The 17922-nt window shown below is 47.0% G+C and overlaps 1 protein-coding gene across 1 annotated transcript; it reads left to right on the top strand.

The window, feature by feature from the left end:
- Positions 1557–12324, top strand: GABARAPL2 (GABA type A receptor associated protein like 2). The gene is made up of 4 exons (XM_003126859.5): positions 1557–1718; positions 2057–2112; positions 3489–3661; positions 11715–12324. Exons 1-4 carry the CDS (start codon positions 1685–1687, stop codon positions 11803–11805), a joined length of 354 nt encoding a protein of 117 aa, XP_003126907.1. The 5' UTR covers positions 1557–1684; the 3' UTR covers positions 11806–12324.

Genomic DNA, 17922 nt, shown 5'->3' with positions numbered 1-17922 from the left:
AGTCTGGGACCTACACCACAGCTTACGGCAACACCAGATCCTTCACCCACTGAGTGAGGCCCGGGATCAAACTGAAACCTCATGGTTACTAGTCAGGTTCGTTCCCACTGTGCCACATGGGAATTCCTCATATATATATTTTTGCTTTGTCCCACTAGAATGCAAACATCATAAGAACATATATGTGGTCTGTTCTGTTCATGGCTTTCCCCCAACACTTGGAATAGTGTTCCTACATGCAACAATAATCTCGAGGTATGAAATTCATAGGATTTTTCATTTCATTAAAAACAAGCAAGTCAACAAACAGCTGTTTTAGTTGCTCAGACACACAATCTTAAAATAACAAAAATACTTTTAGAATGAAGCTAGATTCCACAACATCCATAAGGAATTTCAACTGAGGAAATTGTGAATGACGATGTTCACACATGCAGGCCTTTTGGATGCATCAGACTCACAAGCATGTGGTGAGGATCATGTGCCCAATTAAGTGAATATCTTGTCAGATATGCACCAGCTCATAAACAGATGATGACCCAGGGCAGACCGTCCCATGACTCTTGGAAGAAGAAAGGAATGACGTTCCTGGAGAACCTGAAGGCGGACGCTCAGGCAGGAGACACTCACACAACCCAGGCTGTAACTGTTGAACCCCAAAGCTGAGTGCTGAAGAAACCCGCTTCATGCCTAGCTGTCAGAGGAATTTTCTGAGTCTGTCACCTCTGACTACTCCACCAGTTAAGATTAAGGGGTTTCTTTGTGATCAGCGTGATGTTATGCCCCTCAAATGCATATTTATGATACCTTTTCTTAAATGTTTATTCAGACACTATTCGTGAATAAAGCAAGGAAATGGGATTTGTTTAAACTCCATTTCCAGGTCCAATGCAACCTGTTATGGCTGTCCCCAATAATGAACCCCCCGGGGTTGTCATCAGTATCCCTCCCCATACAGTTTCCTCAAACTAGTCATACACTCCAGATTGAGCCCCCAACCTGGGAATTTCCTGGTGGCCTAGGGGTTAGGGATCCGGCGCTGTCGCTGCGGTGGCTCAGGTGGGATCCCTGGCCTTGGCTGGGAACTTCCGCATGCCGTGGGCGTGGCCAAAAAAATAAACAAAAAACCTCTCAATTTAGCCCAACCCGTTACCACTCTACACAATACCCCTCAGACTGTCAATGCCCTAAACAGACCCCCTGCCATCAGCAGCCACCAAAGACCCCTCTTCAGTCATTGATATTCTAAAATTCCCCTCTTGTCACCAACGCCCCGGTCGGACTTCTCTAACACTCCCAAGAGCCCTGTCGTATCAGCCAGACCTCCACACATCCCTTCCTGTTACCAACGTCCACCGAAACCCCGCTCTTGTTACCAATTCCTGAATATCCCCTTCCCAGTCATCAACTTCCCTTACAGACACCCCAATCGTCAACGTCACCACGGCAACTCCTCCCGCGGCCTCTCGCGGTACCCACTCCTTCCTTGCCCCACGCCTCCTGGCCCGATGCCCTGAGAAGCGGCGCCGGAAGCCCCGCCCCCGGCCGGTTGCTAGGCTCCAGCGGCCGGAAGTCCCGCCTGCCGTGTAGTCACCGCCGCCGCCGCCGCCGTCGTTGTTGTTGTGGTTGGTGCGCTGAGCTCCGCGGCTCCGAGAGCCGGCTGCGTCCTTTCCCCGCTGTCGCCATGAAGTGGATGTTCAAGGAGGACCACTCGCTGGGTAAGCGCTCGGCGTTTGGCCTGCCCGTGGGGGCTGGGGCGGCGGGTGGGCCCCCTCCCCCACTCGGGCCGCCCTAGGCTGGGCCGGGTGGGGCGGATGCCGCCCTCTGAGCTCTGGTCGCCGAGGCCCCAGCACCCCGGGCGGCTAACTATGGATTCCTCGCCGCCCTCCGCGGGCCCCGCCAGAGCCAGGGGAACGAGGACCGAGGTCGCTGGGACACCCGAACGAGGGCCGGGGGCGTGCACAGGTCACGGGGGTGGGGTGGGGTGGAGGAGGGGCGAGGGACCCGGAGGCCGGTGGGCCGGCGCGACCGTCAGCCGGGTGTGTTTTTCTCATAGAACACAGATGCGTGGAATCTGCGAAGATCCGAGCGAAATATCCCGACCGGGTTCCGGTGAGTGAACTCCCCGCCCCCTCACCTCGCTGTCACCCCTGCCGTCTTGGACCCATGATAGGGTCCCTGGCCATTCAGCAGTTGATAAGTTTAGATTCCAGTCCGGTTAGAGTAGTTGACGGGGCCTGACGGCTTAGGGACCCTCGGGCGGCGGCTTGAGGGGCTTGAGTTGGTGCTGTTCAGGATGCCTCAGTGCTGAATCTCCGGAACTAGGCCAGCGAGCTGTCTGCAGCCTCAGGGCTCCCTCGCCAATTATGTAAGAAACGATGTTCTAGGACAGGGCAACAGGTCACAGCCACTTTGGGGAATAGTGGTGGAGGGAGTCTTTCACTTTGGTTTTGGAAGGGATACTTTAGCCTTAGGACATTCATCTTTAACTTTGAGCCTCCGGCTTTACCTGACTTCTCCTTCCCTTTTCTCACCCTGACCCTGTCATCCTTTCCTGACCAAAAAAAATCTGAGGAGCCCCGTCCAGTGCCTTCCTTGTAATCAATAAAACGTATCCTATATTTCTTCCGTGTTAGGGCACATAGTTTCTTTAGTCCTTTTTGTTTTTTGTCTTTTTAGTGCTGCGCCCATGGCATATGGAGGTTCCCAGGCTAGGGGTCCAATCAGAGCTGTTGCTGCTGGCCTACACCACAGTCACAGCAACTCCAGATCTGAGCCGTGACTGTGACCTACACCACAACTCATGGCAACGCTGGATCCTTGACCTGCTGAGCAAGGCCAGGGATCGAACCTGAAACCTCGTTGTTCCTAGTCGGGTTGTTTCCACTGTGCCACGATGGAAACTCCCTGATTGGTTTTTAAAGGACATCCGGGTCTGTTATTGTAGCTCATGGCTTGTAAACAGTTCCTCTGGGGAGAGAGCAAGAGGGGTAAATTTGAAACGTAGTTCAGAGAGAAGCAACAGGCCAAATGAAGAGCTTGGTTCTTGGCTGGTTGGGATTGCCAGTCCATCCCATTAGTCCGTCCATTCTCATTTCCAGTGTTCCTTGGGATCTTATTCCCCTGTAGTGTGGGTTCACTTTGGGGTCCTGAAGTAACAGGCTGTAGAGGAAGCTCTCACCAGATAGTCTCCAGTCTGCCCAGACAAGATGTTGCAAAGCTTTTTTGTGAGGGCTGTGTTTATTTCATGCATGCTGAGATCAGGGATGAGAAAGAAAGTAATTGACCACAGAAAAGCACTTACCTTTCCCCGTAACACATATATATCAATTCTTAAGTGTGTGGTTTTTTTAAGTCGAACGTATTTTCTCATGTTTCACAGTTTCCCACCCACCTCCCTGACCACACATTGTTCATCAGCTCTCCAGTAATGCTGGGCCAGAGCCTCAGTCTAGAAATCCAGTCCCGACCTTTCTCTGCTTTTGCAGGTGATCGTGGAAAAAGTCTCAGGCTCTCAGATTGTTGACATTGACAAACGGAAATACCTGGTTCCATCTGACATCACTGTGGCTCAGTTCATGTGGATTATCAGGAAAAGGATCCAGCTTCCTTCTGAAAAGGCAATCTTCCTGTTTGTGGATAAGACAGTCCCACAGTCCAGGTGAGAGGTGTTTACTGTGTTGGCCATCTGCTTGGTTGCTTGCAGAACTCAAAACTTTGGAGGACTGAAAGCTCTTAGGGGTCTTGACTGGAAATAAGGATTTTGTGTTCCCTGACCTCAGGAGTTCAAGGAAGAGTTGCAGTAGATGGGTGTATACTTTGGGTTAAGACAATAGAGTAAGGCCTGGACTTCAAACAAACAAACAAACAAACAAAAGATGAGATTCAGCCTCAGGCGCCCAAGAATCCTTTAAAACAGTTAGGACTTATTTTGGCTTTAGCCATTTTTAGAACTGAAGCCTGAAATGAGGTTTTCTCCAAATGATCCATGAAATAAGTTCTTCCCCAGGAGCTTGTGGGCCCTGCTGAGGCTCAGTTTCAATCAACCACCCTGCCTGCTTGCTCGCTCTCCAGGCTCAGCTCTGGCCGTGGTGAGAGTGCACTGAGAGCAGCGGCCTGATCCTCAAGTACATGGGAATGGCTGCCGGCCAGCACAGGGCTCTGAGGTCTCTTTACAGCCTTTCACCTCCCTTGGTACCACTTACTCTGACTGTAAGAGGAACCCCCCCTTTGCTCTTGCTGTTGTGCTGCCTGGAAGCAATCTTTGGGATAACCTGGGGCCTGAATCTAGGCAGAGCCTTTACAATTCCCTTCTTGTAGGTAGTTGACAGCCCAGCTTTAGTCCACTGTGGCAAGAGGAAAAATTTTCGGCATAGTCTGTATCCCTGGTCAGTCCTTTCCTGTTACTGTTTTGAGTGCTTCTAGGCCCCGAGCCAGATGTTGGCCCCTCTCCTGCCAGAGTGACTTTGTGGCTGCATCTCGTCTTGGTAACCCAAACTAAGTTTCATTTGTTACCCCTGAAAAGTAGTACTTATAAAGCTAAGGCTTTAGGAAGCTCTGGGAACTAGCTCAGTGTGGCCGAAATAGGTTTCTTTTGAAAATCCTTGAAAGCCCCAGAAATGGCCCAAGTCAAACTCTAGTCCTTTTTCTGTGAAAGGTAGGAAACTCTGTCTACTTTTTGGTCTGATTTTCTCTTTCCCAGTCTCTACCGCCTCCACTTCCTGGTGTTTGACAGAGGTTAGGGGAGAGTAGAAGGGTCTTCCCTTAGGCCAAGGTTCTGCCTGAGGAGACGGGCCAAGCCCTGCCTAATGGGTGCCATTGGTCTGCTTACAGCTCTAGCTCAGGAAGCTGCAGTGTTGCCAGGGTGATCTTGTCACCCCGTTGGGCTCTCCCGGCCTTCCTTGCCAGGCCTCTGGGTGCACTCATCACCAGGGGAGGCTGGTGAAGCCCTGGGCATCTGTGGGTACTCTCCCCATCCCTCGTGGAGGTGGCAGAGGTAAATCTTCATTCACAGCACGTGCGTCCTCTGCAGATCTTTGGTAGCCCTGTGTGTTCTCCTTCTTGGAGGCGGCTTCTAGTGGGAGGAAATGGGTGACTAGGACCTATGGTATTGAGTTTTATTTTCCTTGATTCTGATCCTCAAGTACGTCTTGAAGGAAACGAAGCAGGCTTTCAGAGACATGGAGATTGTGTTAACCTAGCAATTAAAATGGCTGCAGCTTTTAACTAATGCCCTCTCCCCCATTATGCCTGAGATGTAAATAGAACTGGAAATAAAAAGTGATTCTCAGGGCAGCAAAGACTGCTTCAGGGCCATTTTCTCTTTAAAGTTATGGTTGCCTCTCCAACCTGATCAGAATCCTCCCTAAAACAGATTTGCCAGTGCAAGTCACTCACTAACTGGGCTCTCTGCCCAGGCCCTTCAGCGCTTTTGGCCCCAGTTAATGACTTCCTGCCTTGCATTTAAGGCAGCAGTTCTTTGTTTGGGGGTTTAATTCTTAAAAACAAATTTGTTTATAAACAAAAGAGGCATGTGACATCATTGGGCTTTAGGCACCTGCTAATCACCTGACGGCTGCATACACAGAATTGCCAGTCTCCTTCCTAAATGGGTGTTTGACTCAGCTTCGCCATTTTCTCCCCAAGGCAGCGCAGCGTAGCAGCCTCTTCCTTAGCACTTTGCAGCCTCCTTAGGGAAGCATGGGCTTCCCTTAACCTTCAGCCAGTGCTTGCAGCCTTTCAAGAGTGGCTGGGGAAATCAGAGCTGAGAAAGGATGAGCCCTCCTCCATCCCACGACAGACAGATCTGCACAAGGATTGCTTATGTGTGAGGCTGAGTGAAATTAACTTCAGTCATTACTGCCTTGGAGCAGAACTTTGGGAGAATGTGCGACCATAGTATAAAATAATGCAGTTCTTGTTTGAGTAGTTTTGTTTTTGTTTTGACTAAGAGTAGTTAGGATTAGGAGTTCCCATCATGGCTCAGAGGAAACGAATCTGACTAGTATCCATGAGGACACAGGTTTGATCCCTGGCCTCACTTAGTGGGTTAAGGATCTGGCATTGCTGTGAGCTGTGGTGTAGGTCACAGATGCAGCTCGGATCTGGTATTGCTGTGGCTGTGGTGTAGGCTGGCAGCTGTAGCTCCAATTCCACCCCTAGCTTGGGAACCTCCATATGCCGCGGATGTGACCCTAAAAAGACAGAAAACAAACAAAAAAGAGTAGTTAGTATTAAATACTGATTCTAGAATAGAGACAGAAGCAAGTCCCTGAGAGTTTTACTTCCTACATTTTGAATTCTGTTTCTTTAAGTACTGCCTTTTCCTGTTTGGCATTGAAAGTTGAATTCTCTGCCTAGGTATCTGCATCCAGAATCAGGCCAAAAACAAAAGGAAGACTATGCATTGGTGCAGACAGGACTTGAGAAAGAACATGAGTGTTCAATCTTCCCAGTCACGGCGTTAGAGGGGAACCCAGACCTGGCAGTGGTGCCTGCCTTTTGGTCTTTGTTTAGACCACAGACAGGAGTCCTGTTAATCCCCTGTTTAAAATAGAAACAAGAGTATGTTGTTAAATAAAATATATCTAAGATGTTATAATGTGGGAATGTTACATTGGGAAATCTGTGCTGTTTAAGATTTAGTTGTTCCCCGCTCTTAAAGAGATACCAAGTAAAAGAAGTTGTGGTGTCTTACAGTCCTTTCAAACTTTTTTTAGAAATGTGCTTACATTAAGCACTTTTGATCATTTCTGGGTGAATAGCTCCTCAAGAACAGGGTTTATTTCAGCAGAGGAATAGACTTTATATCAGAGAAAAATCTGATAAAAGGAATGAGCAATTGTTAATTTTTATATTTTAGAATCTTGGAGAGCCTTTAGGGCCATGTTAACTTTCAGTTTGAGGCTAGCACTTTTGTAGGATCCACGCCAGTGGTAACTGTCCTCCCACCTCATGGCACCCACCCTCTCCCTGCTGGAAAAGAAATAAATCCAGGTCCAGTGGAAGCACGTGGGTGCCAGAGCAGATGGGTGGCCAGGTGTGCTCATCAGTCCAGCCAACTCGTGAGTCAGGCTGGATCCCACAGCCTCCATGACCTGACCTTGGCCGGGGCCCAGGGGAGGCTGGGCAAGGATTGGGCATCCATACAGTTCTAGGTCAGCCTCCCCCAATTCATAGGCTGTTGAATAGCTTAAAGTTTGCTGTCAGCAGTATGGCCATTTCTGGTTGTGGATCCTTCTGAAAAGTGCCTCCATTATTGGTGAGTTTGTGTGGAACTGTTTGATCTTGAATGGGGGGAGGACAGAGTTTTAGGGGGCAGTTTAGGTTCATTTCGCTCAGTGCCTCAGGGCCCCACCACACCTCAGCTTGGCTCCATGCTTTCAATCTGCCATTGGCTTTTCCCATTTCTTTCCTTATCAGACTCAGCTTGGAGGTGGCAGTCCCTGGGACTCAGCAGCATCCTTCTTGGATGAATGCGTGTAATACTTGATGCCACAGTGGCAGCATTAGTGTCGGGGACTAGGGGCCAGCTTTGGTGTCTGGAGCAGCCAGTAACTTCGACGGGAAGCCTTGGGGTTGCAGTACTGTTTGTGAGTTGTTGGGGGATCCAGCTTAGCCTGATGGATGTGTTAGAGTTCTCCCTGTGCGTTCAGATCCTCTGGCATGCCAGCTGTGGCCTGCCTGATGCCGTGTTGCTGGGTCTCTGTGAATTCTGAGAGGGGAGCCTGTCTTTTCCGAGGATTTATGGAACATGTCCTAAAGGGACACACAGGCCTCCTGTTGCATGCTGCTTGCTGAAAAGGGACATGTTTACATGTTTTGCATCCCTGCCCTTCCACTTGGTTATTCTATTAATGAGACTTTTTTTTTTTCTTTTCTCTTTTTAAGGCTGCATCTGCAGCATATGGAGTTCCCATTCCCAGGCTAGGGGTTGAATTGGAGCCACAGCTGCCCACCTATGCCACAGTCACAGGAACTTGGGATCCGAGCTGCGTCTGCGACCTACACCACAGCTCGCGATGCCACCAGATCCCCAACCCACTGAGTGAGGCCAGGGATCAAACCCTTGTCTTCTTTTTTTTTTTTTTTTTTTTCAGTTTTATTTTATTTTATTTCATTTTTTAATTACTCAAATGAATTTATCACATCTGTATCAAACCCTTGTCTTCATGGTTACTAGTTGGATTTGTTTCTGCTGTGCCACAACGGTAACTCCTAATGGGGTTTATTTTAAAACTGTATTTGTAGCCCAGCTCTGTTTTGATGCCAGGCTATGATTCAGACTCTGAGTGTGTGTGGCCTGATCCCACAAGTGCTGTTTTGGAATCATACTGTACAGAGGGCAGCTAGAGAAGCCTCGGGATCAGGCTTCCAGTCACGGGCTGCTGATGGGGCATTTAGCTCCCGGTGTTGAGCATTGTCAGTTTTCAAGCTCCTGCCCAAGAGCATAAGGACACAGTGCTACTGCCAACTCGTTTCCACACGACGCTGCGTGGCAGAGAAAAGGAGAGCGGTGAGAGGACTCTTCAAGTCGTTAGGCACGGCCATCTAGTTGTCAAATTACAGGATCTGAAGGAGCGAGCGCTGAGGCCTGCTGCTCACTGTGATAGAGGCTGGCAGCAGTGCCCTCACCTGGGAACTTGTTAGAGATGGAGACTCTCAGGCCTGACCCTGACCGGCTGAATCTAAACAGGCACTTTAACCAGATGTCAGGTGATTCCCTCGGCATGTTTGTATGTGTGAGAGGCGCTGTCGTAAGGGAGCTCCACAGAAGGCACGAGGATGCCGACGTTAGGTCACTAGAACGGATCTCTCTAGTGTGTATTTACTTGGAGGTAAGCATGTCTCCTAGCTTTGTGACCTGGGCAAATTATTTAACTTCTCTGTGCCTCACTAATATTATCTATACATTATGATTGTACTTGCCTCCTAAGACTGTTGTGAGGATCAAGAATTAATATATGTAGTGCACTTAACAGTGCTTGGTACAGAACTGTTTACTGTTGTAAGTAGAACCTTCATGATTGGCCTCTCTAGGTGCTAGGGCACTGTTAAATTTACAAACTCAGATTTTACTTAAAAGACAATAGTCTCTAAAGATAGAAAGCCCCATGATGATAGGCCTCCGTCCCCCCAGCTCCATCAGAGTCTCAGAGGCTGCCTTAGACAGTAGTGGTTCCACGGTCACGGTTCACTGTGGACAACATTCAAAGAATCTGGGATTTGTAAAGCTCCTCAAGTATTTCTCGCTCAGCCACGGGATTTAGAGTCACTGCCTATGGGCTTCTAACCTGCTAGCAGAAGAGCATGACTTAGCTTGGCAGATGCAACCAAAGTTGACATAGGCACCATCTGTGACTGCCTGTGAATTGGAGTCTCTACCAGGGCATTTCCAGCCACCAGGGTGAGTCTTCTTGACTCAGTTGCTTGTTCAAGCCCTTGCTCACTGCTGGCTCCTCACCCCACTTCCTGCCTTGTCAGTCATTCTGCTTCCTAATCACATGCTCTTAAAGATGAGCATCTCAAAAAAAAAAAAAAAAAAAAAAAAAGGATAGGGAAAGGGATTATTTTTTAAGTTGGCTGCACATGGAATCATCTTGGGCACTTTAAAACATACTCATGTCTGGGTCCCAACTCCAGAGAGTTTAACTGGTCTGCAATGAGGTTTGGGCATGGAGATGTTTCTCAAGCTCCCCATTGTTTCTGATGTGCAGTTCATGCTGAGACTTACCCCTCCAGCTGTTCTCGAGGGCAGGGGTCCTCACACGTTCGAGAGCAGAACAGTTAAGAGTTTGCTGGTAGCCACAGGAAAGCGAAGAAAAATAGATGAAATGAATTTTAATAGTCTATTTTATCTCATATATCCAAAATGTCATCATTTCAACATGTAATCAAAAGTGAGATAGTTTACATTTTTTTCATACTAAGTTTTTGAAATCTTGCGTTTACACTTAGAGCACATTTTATTTATTTATTTGTCTTTTGTCTTTTTAGGGCTGCACCCACAGCATACGGAGGTTCCCAGGCTAGGGGTCTAATCCAAGCTGTAGCTGCCGGCCTACACCACAGCTGCAGCAAGGCCAGATCTGAGCCTTGTTGCGACCTACACCACAGCTCACGGCAACGCTGGATCCTCAACCCACTGAGCGAGGCCAAGGATCGAACTAGCAACCTCATGGTTCCTAGTCAGATTCATTTCCTCTGAGCCACGACGGGAACCTCCGCACATTGCATTTTAGATGAGCCACATTTCAGGTGCTGCACATAGTTGGTAGCTACTGCACCGGACAGGAGAAATACAGGATATTTCTATCTTACCAGAAATTTCTAGTGCACAGCACTATTTCAGGGAGTTCTTACTTTACAAATCCCGGGTTAAGAGAACCTCGCAGGAAGCATGGTTTTATTGTACAAGGTGCCAGTGACAGGCCATTTTGTATTCATACTCATCCTCTCCCACACTGTTACTAATTCTCATCTACCCACACAGCCAACAGGCTAAGCTTGAAAATGGGCAGGAACAGTAGGAAAGGAAAAACCTTCCCCCTTGATCAGCGGGGTCTGTATTGCTGTTCACACGGAGGTCCCACACAGCCCACGAGGAGCAAAGCACCCATGTGGCGCAGTCCTTGCTTCACCAGCTTGTGGCCTCTGACCCCTCCGACCCCCTGCTGGCCCTTGTCTTACTGAGTCCCCGCATTTAAACATCTGTTGTGACCTGTCTGGGCTAGTGACCTCTGATATCTCAAGTTGCTCTCAGACCACTGTGTCATTGCTGGCTCAGGCTGACCCAACGACGCATGCTCTCGCTGACGCTCAGCACAGATTTGTGCCTCCTGCTCTTTTCTAACAGTGCAGTCAGGTGGGGCTTGCCCAAGGCTCCGGGTGTTACTGGTCTTACCCTGGAGCCAGGACAGTTCAGTTTCCTGGCAGAGAACTAGATTAGGTCTCCTGTTTTACAGCTAAGGGAAGCCACCTCTCCCACCCACACATTTAGTTTGAGCAATAGCTATTTCTGGAGTGTTCTTAGGAAGGCTGGGCAGGGCCTTTTTGGACCTCAGATACATTCAGAGCTTTTTGCATTATGTGTGAGGAAAGTAACTCCCCCTGATGATGCTGATGCAGCTCTGGGGGCACAGAGTTTCTGGCAGGGGGGCTCCCACAGGAACACACCCACTTGTTCTCTCTCCTGTTAGGTATGAATTAGAAATCTTCAAATAGCCTTGAGATAGTACTAGCCAGCCCCATCTACCCTAGGAGCTAGAGCTGGCTTCTGAAGATTTACTGGGTGTGAGGGTGAGTCAGATGGCCTTGCCTGGGGACAGAAGGATGCAGAGTTGATTCTAGTCTTATCTACTGATGCCCAGGGCCTAATTACTTTTATCATCTACCACCAAAGGTGTGATGGAGGGGAGCTAGTTTAAGTAGTGAAGTTCCTTATCCCCAGGCCACCTTTTTCCCAACACCTGGACTATGTAATCAAACCGAATTCTCAATGAGTTCCCACTGTGGCTTGTCTCTGTAGAGGCTCCTGTTCAAACCCTGGCCCAACACAGTGGGTTAAGGATCCGGCGTTGCTGCAGCTGTGGTAGGTCACAGCTCCAGCTTGGATTCCATTCCTGGCCTGGGAACCTCCACATGCCACAGGGTGGCTGAAAAAGAAAAAAGCAAAAAAACCTAATTGTCATTGTTTTTTGTTTTTCTCTTTCAAGCCTCACTATGGGACAGCTTTACGAGAAGGAAAAAGATGAAGATGGATTCTTGTATGTGGCCTACAGTGGAGAGAACACGTTTGGCTTCTGAGGGCCAGTGCTGGGCTAGGTGCACCATTCCTGCTTGTGTATCTTGTAAATAGCTGGCCGTTTTCCGTTACTTTACCAGAATCTCTTCACATAGACCTGTTAGTGCATTTGTAACTGGATTTATTTCTTAATATATTGGAAGGTTTTGTTTCTTTAGACTAGTAAATTATCATACAGAGTTTTATTTTGAGTTTTTCTTTTTGTGCACTGTCCTCATGGCTATACTCTCCAGGGAACTTGTTTCTCTGGGAATCTTAATTTAATGAAAATTTTCCCATATTGAAGTGAGGTAGGTGGGGAACTGAAGTGAAAGGGAGGGAGATGATGCATTTATTCTGGATTATGTTTGAAGTGTTAGATGGCTAAGTATTAAAAGCATTCAAATTAAATCCTTAGCAATCCGAACACTTGCTTCACTAGATTTTGCCAACCTCCAATCATGTTGGACTGAGCTAATCTGTTCCTCTTTCTGAAACTATTAAGGTAAATAATTAACAATAAAACTTATAAAGGCATTGCAGTGCGACCAAGTCCTTTATTCACCTCTTTGGACGAGTCAAGGAAGCAGCTCCTATGTCTGCCAGGCCAGGAGGATGGTCTGTGGGGCCGACGGCAGCACAGCCGAGCGCAGGAAGCAGTGGCCTGTGTCATGAGAAGGGTTTTTTTTTTTTTTTTAAAGTGCTTAATATATTCACATGGTTCAGCTATCAGGTCTCAATAAAAAGGTATACGTGAGAAGTCCTTCTCCCACTACTGTTTTCTGACTATGCAATCCTCCACCTTATGGGAAACTACTTTTACTTTTGTTTCTTTTCAGAACTTATTTTTGGAAGTTCAATTAAAAATGAACATATGGGAGTTCCCGCCGTGGCTCAGTGATTAACGAATCTGACTAGGAACCAGGAGGTTGTGGGTTCAGTCTCTGGCCTTGCTCAGTGGGTTAAGGATCTGGCGTTGCCGTGAGCTGTGGTGTACGTTGCAGACTTGGTTCGGATCCCTTGCTGCTGTGGCTGTGGCTGTGGCATAGGACAGCGACTGGAGCTCCAACTCAACCCCCTATGCCGTGGGTGCGGCCCTAAAATGACAAAAAGACAAAAAAAAAAAAAAAATTATGGGGATTCCCTTCTGTGGCACAGTGGGTAAATATCTGGCATTGTCTTTCTGGTGGTGTGGGCTCAGTCCTCAGCCTGGCACAGTGGGTTAAGGATCCAGCATTGCCACAGCTTCGGTGTAGTTGCAGCTTGGATTTGATCCCTGGCCCAGGAATTTCCATATGCTACAGGTGTGGCCAATAGGTCCTAATTAGTTTCTTCTTTTTCTTGCAAAGAAGACACATTTTATATGCCATGTCCGCTGCTTTTTTTCATTTACATATCCTGGAGATCTTTCCATATCAGTTCGTAGAAAGCCTTTTCATTTATTTTTATAGGAAATAGTATTGCATTGTGTGGGTGTATCATCATTACTTAACTAGTGCCCTATTAATGGCATTTGGGTGGTTTTCAATCTTTAACTATTATATTCCATGCGGGAATGACAACCATAGACATAGAGCCTTTACATGTACCTGCACTCATGGGGCTCTCTTCAGTCTTTCTACAGATGAAGATTTAGATTTTTCTGGACCACGTTTCATGATTTTGTTATTTTTATTTTGTGCTTTCTAGGGTCACACCAGTGGCATATGGAAGTTCCCAGGCTAGAAGTCAACTTGGAGCTGCAGCGGCCTGCCTATGCCACAGCAACACAGGACGCGAGCCACGTCTGGGACCACAGCTCACGACAATGCCGGATACTTAACCCACTGAGCAAGACCAGGGATCCAACCCGTATCCTCATGGGAACTGGTTGGGTTCATTACTGCTGAGCCACAAAAGGAACTATGTGTCATGATTTCTCACAAATTAAATAGATGTGTAGGCAAGCCAGGACGCAAGCATCTAAGAGGAAATGCTTATTTACTTCCTTGAATCTTCATCAAACAGACTGTGTTGGAGGTTAGAGCCCTACACAGATCATCAGAATTAAGAAACCAGGTATCACCAACCTAGTGATCTAAAAACATGTAGTTAAAATGGCAAATGTTCTACTGGGGAAGGAATAGAAGATCTTTAACTTCACCTTTACCAAATTATGTAAGCAACCCTTCAAAGCTCCATATTGATGTCAGTTTCCCAGTTGGGATCGGAAGAAACTTTTTTTAGGGCTACACCCGTGGCATATGGAGATTCCCAGGCTAGGGGTTGAATCAGAGCTACAGCTGGGGGCCTCACCACAGCTCACGGTAACACCAGGGATCAAAACAGTGTCCTCAAGGATCCTAGTCAAGTTTGCTAACTGCTGAGCCACAAAGGGAACTCCAGAAGAAACATCCTTATCATAAGCATCTCGTTGGTCTTTTCCAAACATGATCCAATCAAGTCTGGACTTTTTTTTTTTTTCTTCGTCTTTTTGCCTTTTCTAGGGCCGCTCCCGCAGCATATGGAGGTTCCCAGGCTAGGGGTTGAATTGGAGCTGTAGCCACCAGCTTACACCAGAGCCACTGAGCAAGGCCAGGGATCGAACCTGAAACCTCATGGTTCCTAGTCAGATTCATTAACCACTGGGCCACGACGGGAACTCCAAGTCTGGACTTGTTGCTGGTAGTAATGATAGGGATGGAGGAAGTAGTTACACAGGGAGTTGTAGAAGCTCCAGCAGGGGCCCGAGAGAGAGACACCTAGGGAACTTTGGGAGAGCCCTGTAAGCTAATGATCACTCAAGAAAGCCATCCGAATGTCTTGGAATGAAGCAGGCTGCTGAACTATAAAACCTGAGATATGCCTCAGTCATTATGTGAAAGATAAAATGGGGCCTAGCATTCAAGTTCAGCAAGATAATGATCCTTAGGGCCAAGGACAGGCATTTAAGGGAAAGATGACATTCCAAAGTAGCACAGCCTCATTATATGGAAACCTGAGATGATAAAACATTTTAGCATATGTTTCCACCCTTCTGCTGATTTGAATAAGCACCAAGGCAGTCCCGGTTTGACCTCATAGGGTCAAACACTCTCTTACCTGATAGGAAGGAGGAGCTGATGATGTGAGCCTGACTTTACTTGAAGAATGAGGAAGAAGGCGGTCTCTTCCTACTCCCCACTTTCTTTGGATTATAAAAGCGTAGGCTACCTAATCCTCAGAGCAGAGCCTGCTGCTTGCATCCCTCACAAGTGTCCTATCTGAATCTATTTCTTGCCTGTCACTTTTTTTTTCTTGCTGAGACACAAAGAACTGGAACCTCAGTTAGTCCAGACACCAGGTGAGTGATTCGAATGAAAAAACAGTGGGTTCAAGTCCTACTCTGGGTTTAGGTTGGGTTTGAGTCAGAGGTGGTTTGGTTTCAGTAACACAGTAGAGGCAGGAAGAAACTACCCTCTCACTGAGCAAGGTAAAGCAAAGGAACACTGTATTATAAGGAATCTTGTTTGCAGTGACATATACCCAACTCAAATTGGCTTAAGCTCTAAAAAAGCAATTACTTCAACTCTTATAAAGGGGTAGTTCACTGGCTTCAGGCACAGGCTCAAACCAGAGATCAAATGATAACATCAAAACTCTGCCTATCTCTTGGTTTTATTTTCCTGTGTTGACTTCATCCTCAGGCAGATTTCTTCTATATAAGGCGAAGATGGCCCCGCCAGCTTAGCAAGTGGAGTAAGAGCACATCTGAGAGCAATGTCAAAAGTCCTTCAGAGAACTCTGACCTCCACTGAATACCCCCCTTCTTCCTCTAAGAAGATGGGGTAGGGGGTCCCCAGACAAAGAGAAAAAGGCATGACTTCTTTCTTTTTTCGGTCTTTTTTTTTTTTTTTTAAATATTTCTTGGGCTGCTCCCGCGGCATATGGAGGTTCCCAGGCTAGGGGTCAATCGGAGCTGTAGCCCCGGCCTACACCAGAGCCACAGCAATGCAGGATCCGAGCCATGTCTGCAACCTACACCACAGCTCATGGCAATGCCAGATCCTTAACCCACTGATCGAGGCCAGGGATCAAACCCGCAACCTCATGATTCCTAGTCAGATTCGTTAACCACTAAGCCACGATGGGAACTCCAAAGTACGACTTTCTTGACATAAGAAGCTATTTGGCCTGAGCTATTTTGTGATCTAAACCTGACCACCATGTTTGTCCTTGAATCAGGCAAGTGAAGTAATAGCAAAGATAATTCATCACTTGTAAAGACTCCTAGTTCTGTTTCAATGGTAAAGATTAGCCTGGGGAAAAAAAAAAGATTAGCCTGAAGTGCTCAATCACCAGATCTACTGGAGGCTCAAGTATAATGACCTTTTCTGACCTTCATGACTTCAATCAATTAAGCCTTGAACTCTGTCATCTGACAAAGCCCCTTCATGAATATGCATGAACCCTTAGCTTAAAACTTACCCAGTTTTGCTGTTTAGGAAACAACTGCTTTGGGAAAGACCTTGGTGTTCTCCTTACTTGATCCAGGTAATAAATCCTTCCTTTACAATCTCTGACGTGGTTGTGTCTTTTGGCTCAACATCCACCAAGAGGCCAACCAGTTTTCGGGTAACATTTACCCCCCTACCCCAGGAGTTACAGTCTGGTAAACAAACACATAAACAATTACAGAGCAATGTTGGAAGTGCTATAGTAGAAAGTATCGATGAACAGAGGAGAAAATTGCTATCACCTATGAAAACTATTGAAAAAAGCAGCCGTATTTGTAATATCAATAAAAATGGATTTGTTAATCTTGGCTTTAAAATGCAGATGAGAGGTTTAAAAAGAAAAAAAAAAAAGGTGCTAGTCTTCCCCAACTCTAGTCCTTAACAGACCTGGAAAGATTTTACAGATGAATTTTATCAAACTATGTAAGGAATTCTTAACTCTCAAACTTTCAGAGATTAGGCAAAGGGAATAATAACTATTTTTTGGGCATGTGGGGAAGTTCCCGGGCCAGGGATTGAACCTGCACCACAGCAATGACAGTTGCTGCTGCAGTGACAGTATGGGACCCTTAACCCACTGCACCACAAGGGAACTCCTTTGAGACTTATAAAAATCTCAATGTCAATCTTTATGAGAAAAATTATGTGTTGATCTCAATTTACCAACATAGAAAAATCCTAAGTAAAATATAAGTAAATAAAATACAGCAGTATACTAAAATAATCATGACCAGGTAGAGCTTAGCTCAAGAATGGGTCATATAGTTCATCAGTATGCTATTACTAAACATACCAGAAGTCCCCTCGGGGCAGTCTGTTGTGGTTCACTGAAGTCAGGTCAAGGTTATCATTCCTACAGAACTCAAAGGTATGTTACATATACCCCCTGAGGAACCAAAGCTGCATTATTGTTTCTTGACTGCTCCTCCCTACTTTCTGCATTCCCTCCCTTAAGTTTGGTTACTGAGACCCATTCAAGGGCAAGCATTCAACCAGGCTTAGATCACAAAACGGCTTGGGCTAAAATTGGTCCTGTCAAGAAAGCCATTCCTGCTTCTCTTTCTCCAAGGACCCATAACCTATGTGCTTACACTTACCCAGCCTCAAGACTAAAGAACGAGTCCAGAGTCAGCAACAGAGACATGAGTGGCTTCATAGGCAGGGATCTTACAGACTGAAGCAAGAGAGTCCTGGAATGATGCCCCGCTGTGGATGGCAAACAACGTAGGCAGGACATGGCAGCACTGGAGGTGGGGGGAGGGGAGAAGTTACCTGTTACAGGGGGAAGGGATGTCATGTTGGCTCCTACATTACCATGGAAACCAGCAGAGGGACACATCCCTCGTAGCCCCTTTGATAAACTAGCAAGCTGGAGCCCTTCTGATCTAAAGATGAGAACAATAAATAGCTGGGGCCAGGGCTAAGTACATAGGCATTTACTGATGAGGCCTGCGATTCAGAGGGAAGGCCAGTCATGGTGTGGGTGAGGCAGGGAACTGGAGCAGAGGATGTACAGAGGGCAAGAGAATAGGCATCTGGGGTGGCGTGATCACACAGAAAAAACTATCTGATCATCTCATAGATGAAACAACTCAAAATCTACTGATAGTTTTTTAAAAACCTCTTAGCAAGTTAAGGGAGTTCCTGCTGTGGTACAGTGGGTTA

Source organism: Sus scrofa, chromosome 6 (genome assembly GCF_000003025.6).
Source record: "Sus scrofa isolate TJ Tabasco breed Duroc chromosome 6, Sscrofa11.1, whole genome shotgun sequence".
NCBI classification, from domain to species: Eukaryota; Metazoa; Chordata; class Mammalia; order Artiodactyla; family Suidae; genus Sus; species Sus scrofa.
This window is presented reverse-complemented; position numbering and strand designations above follow the sequence as displayed.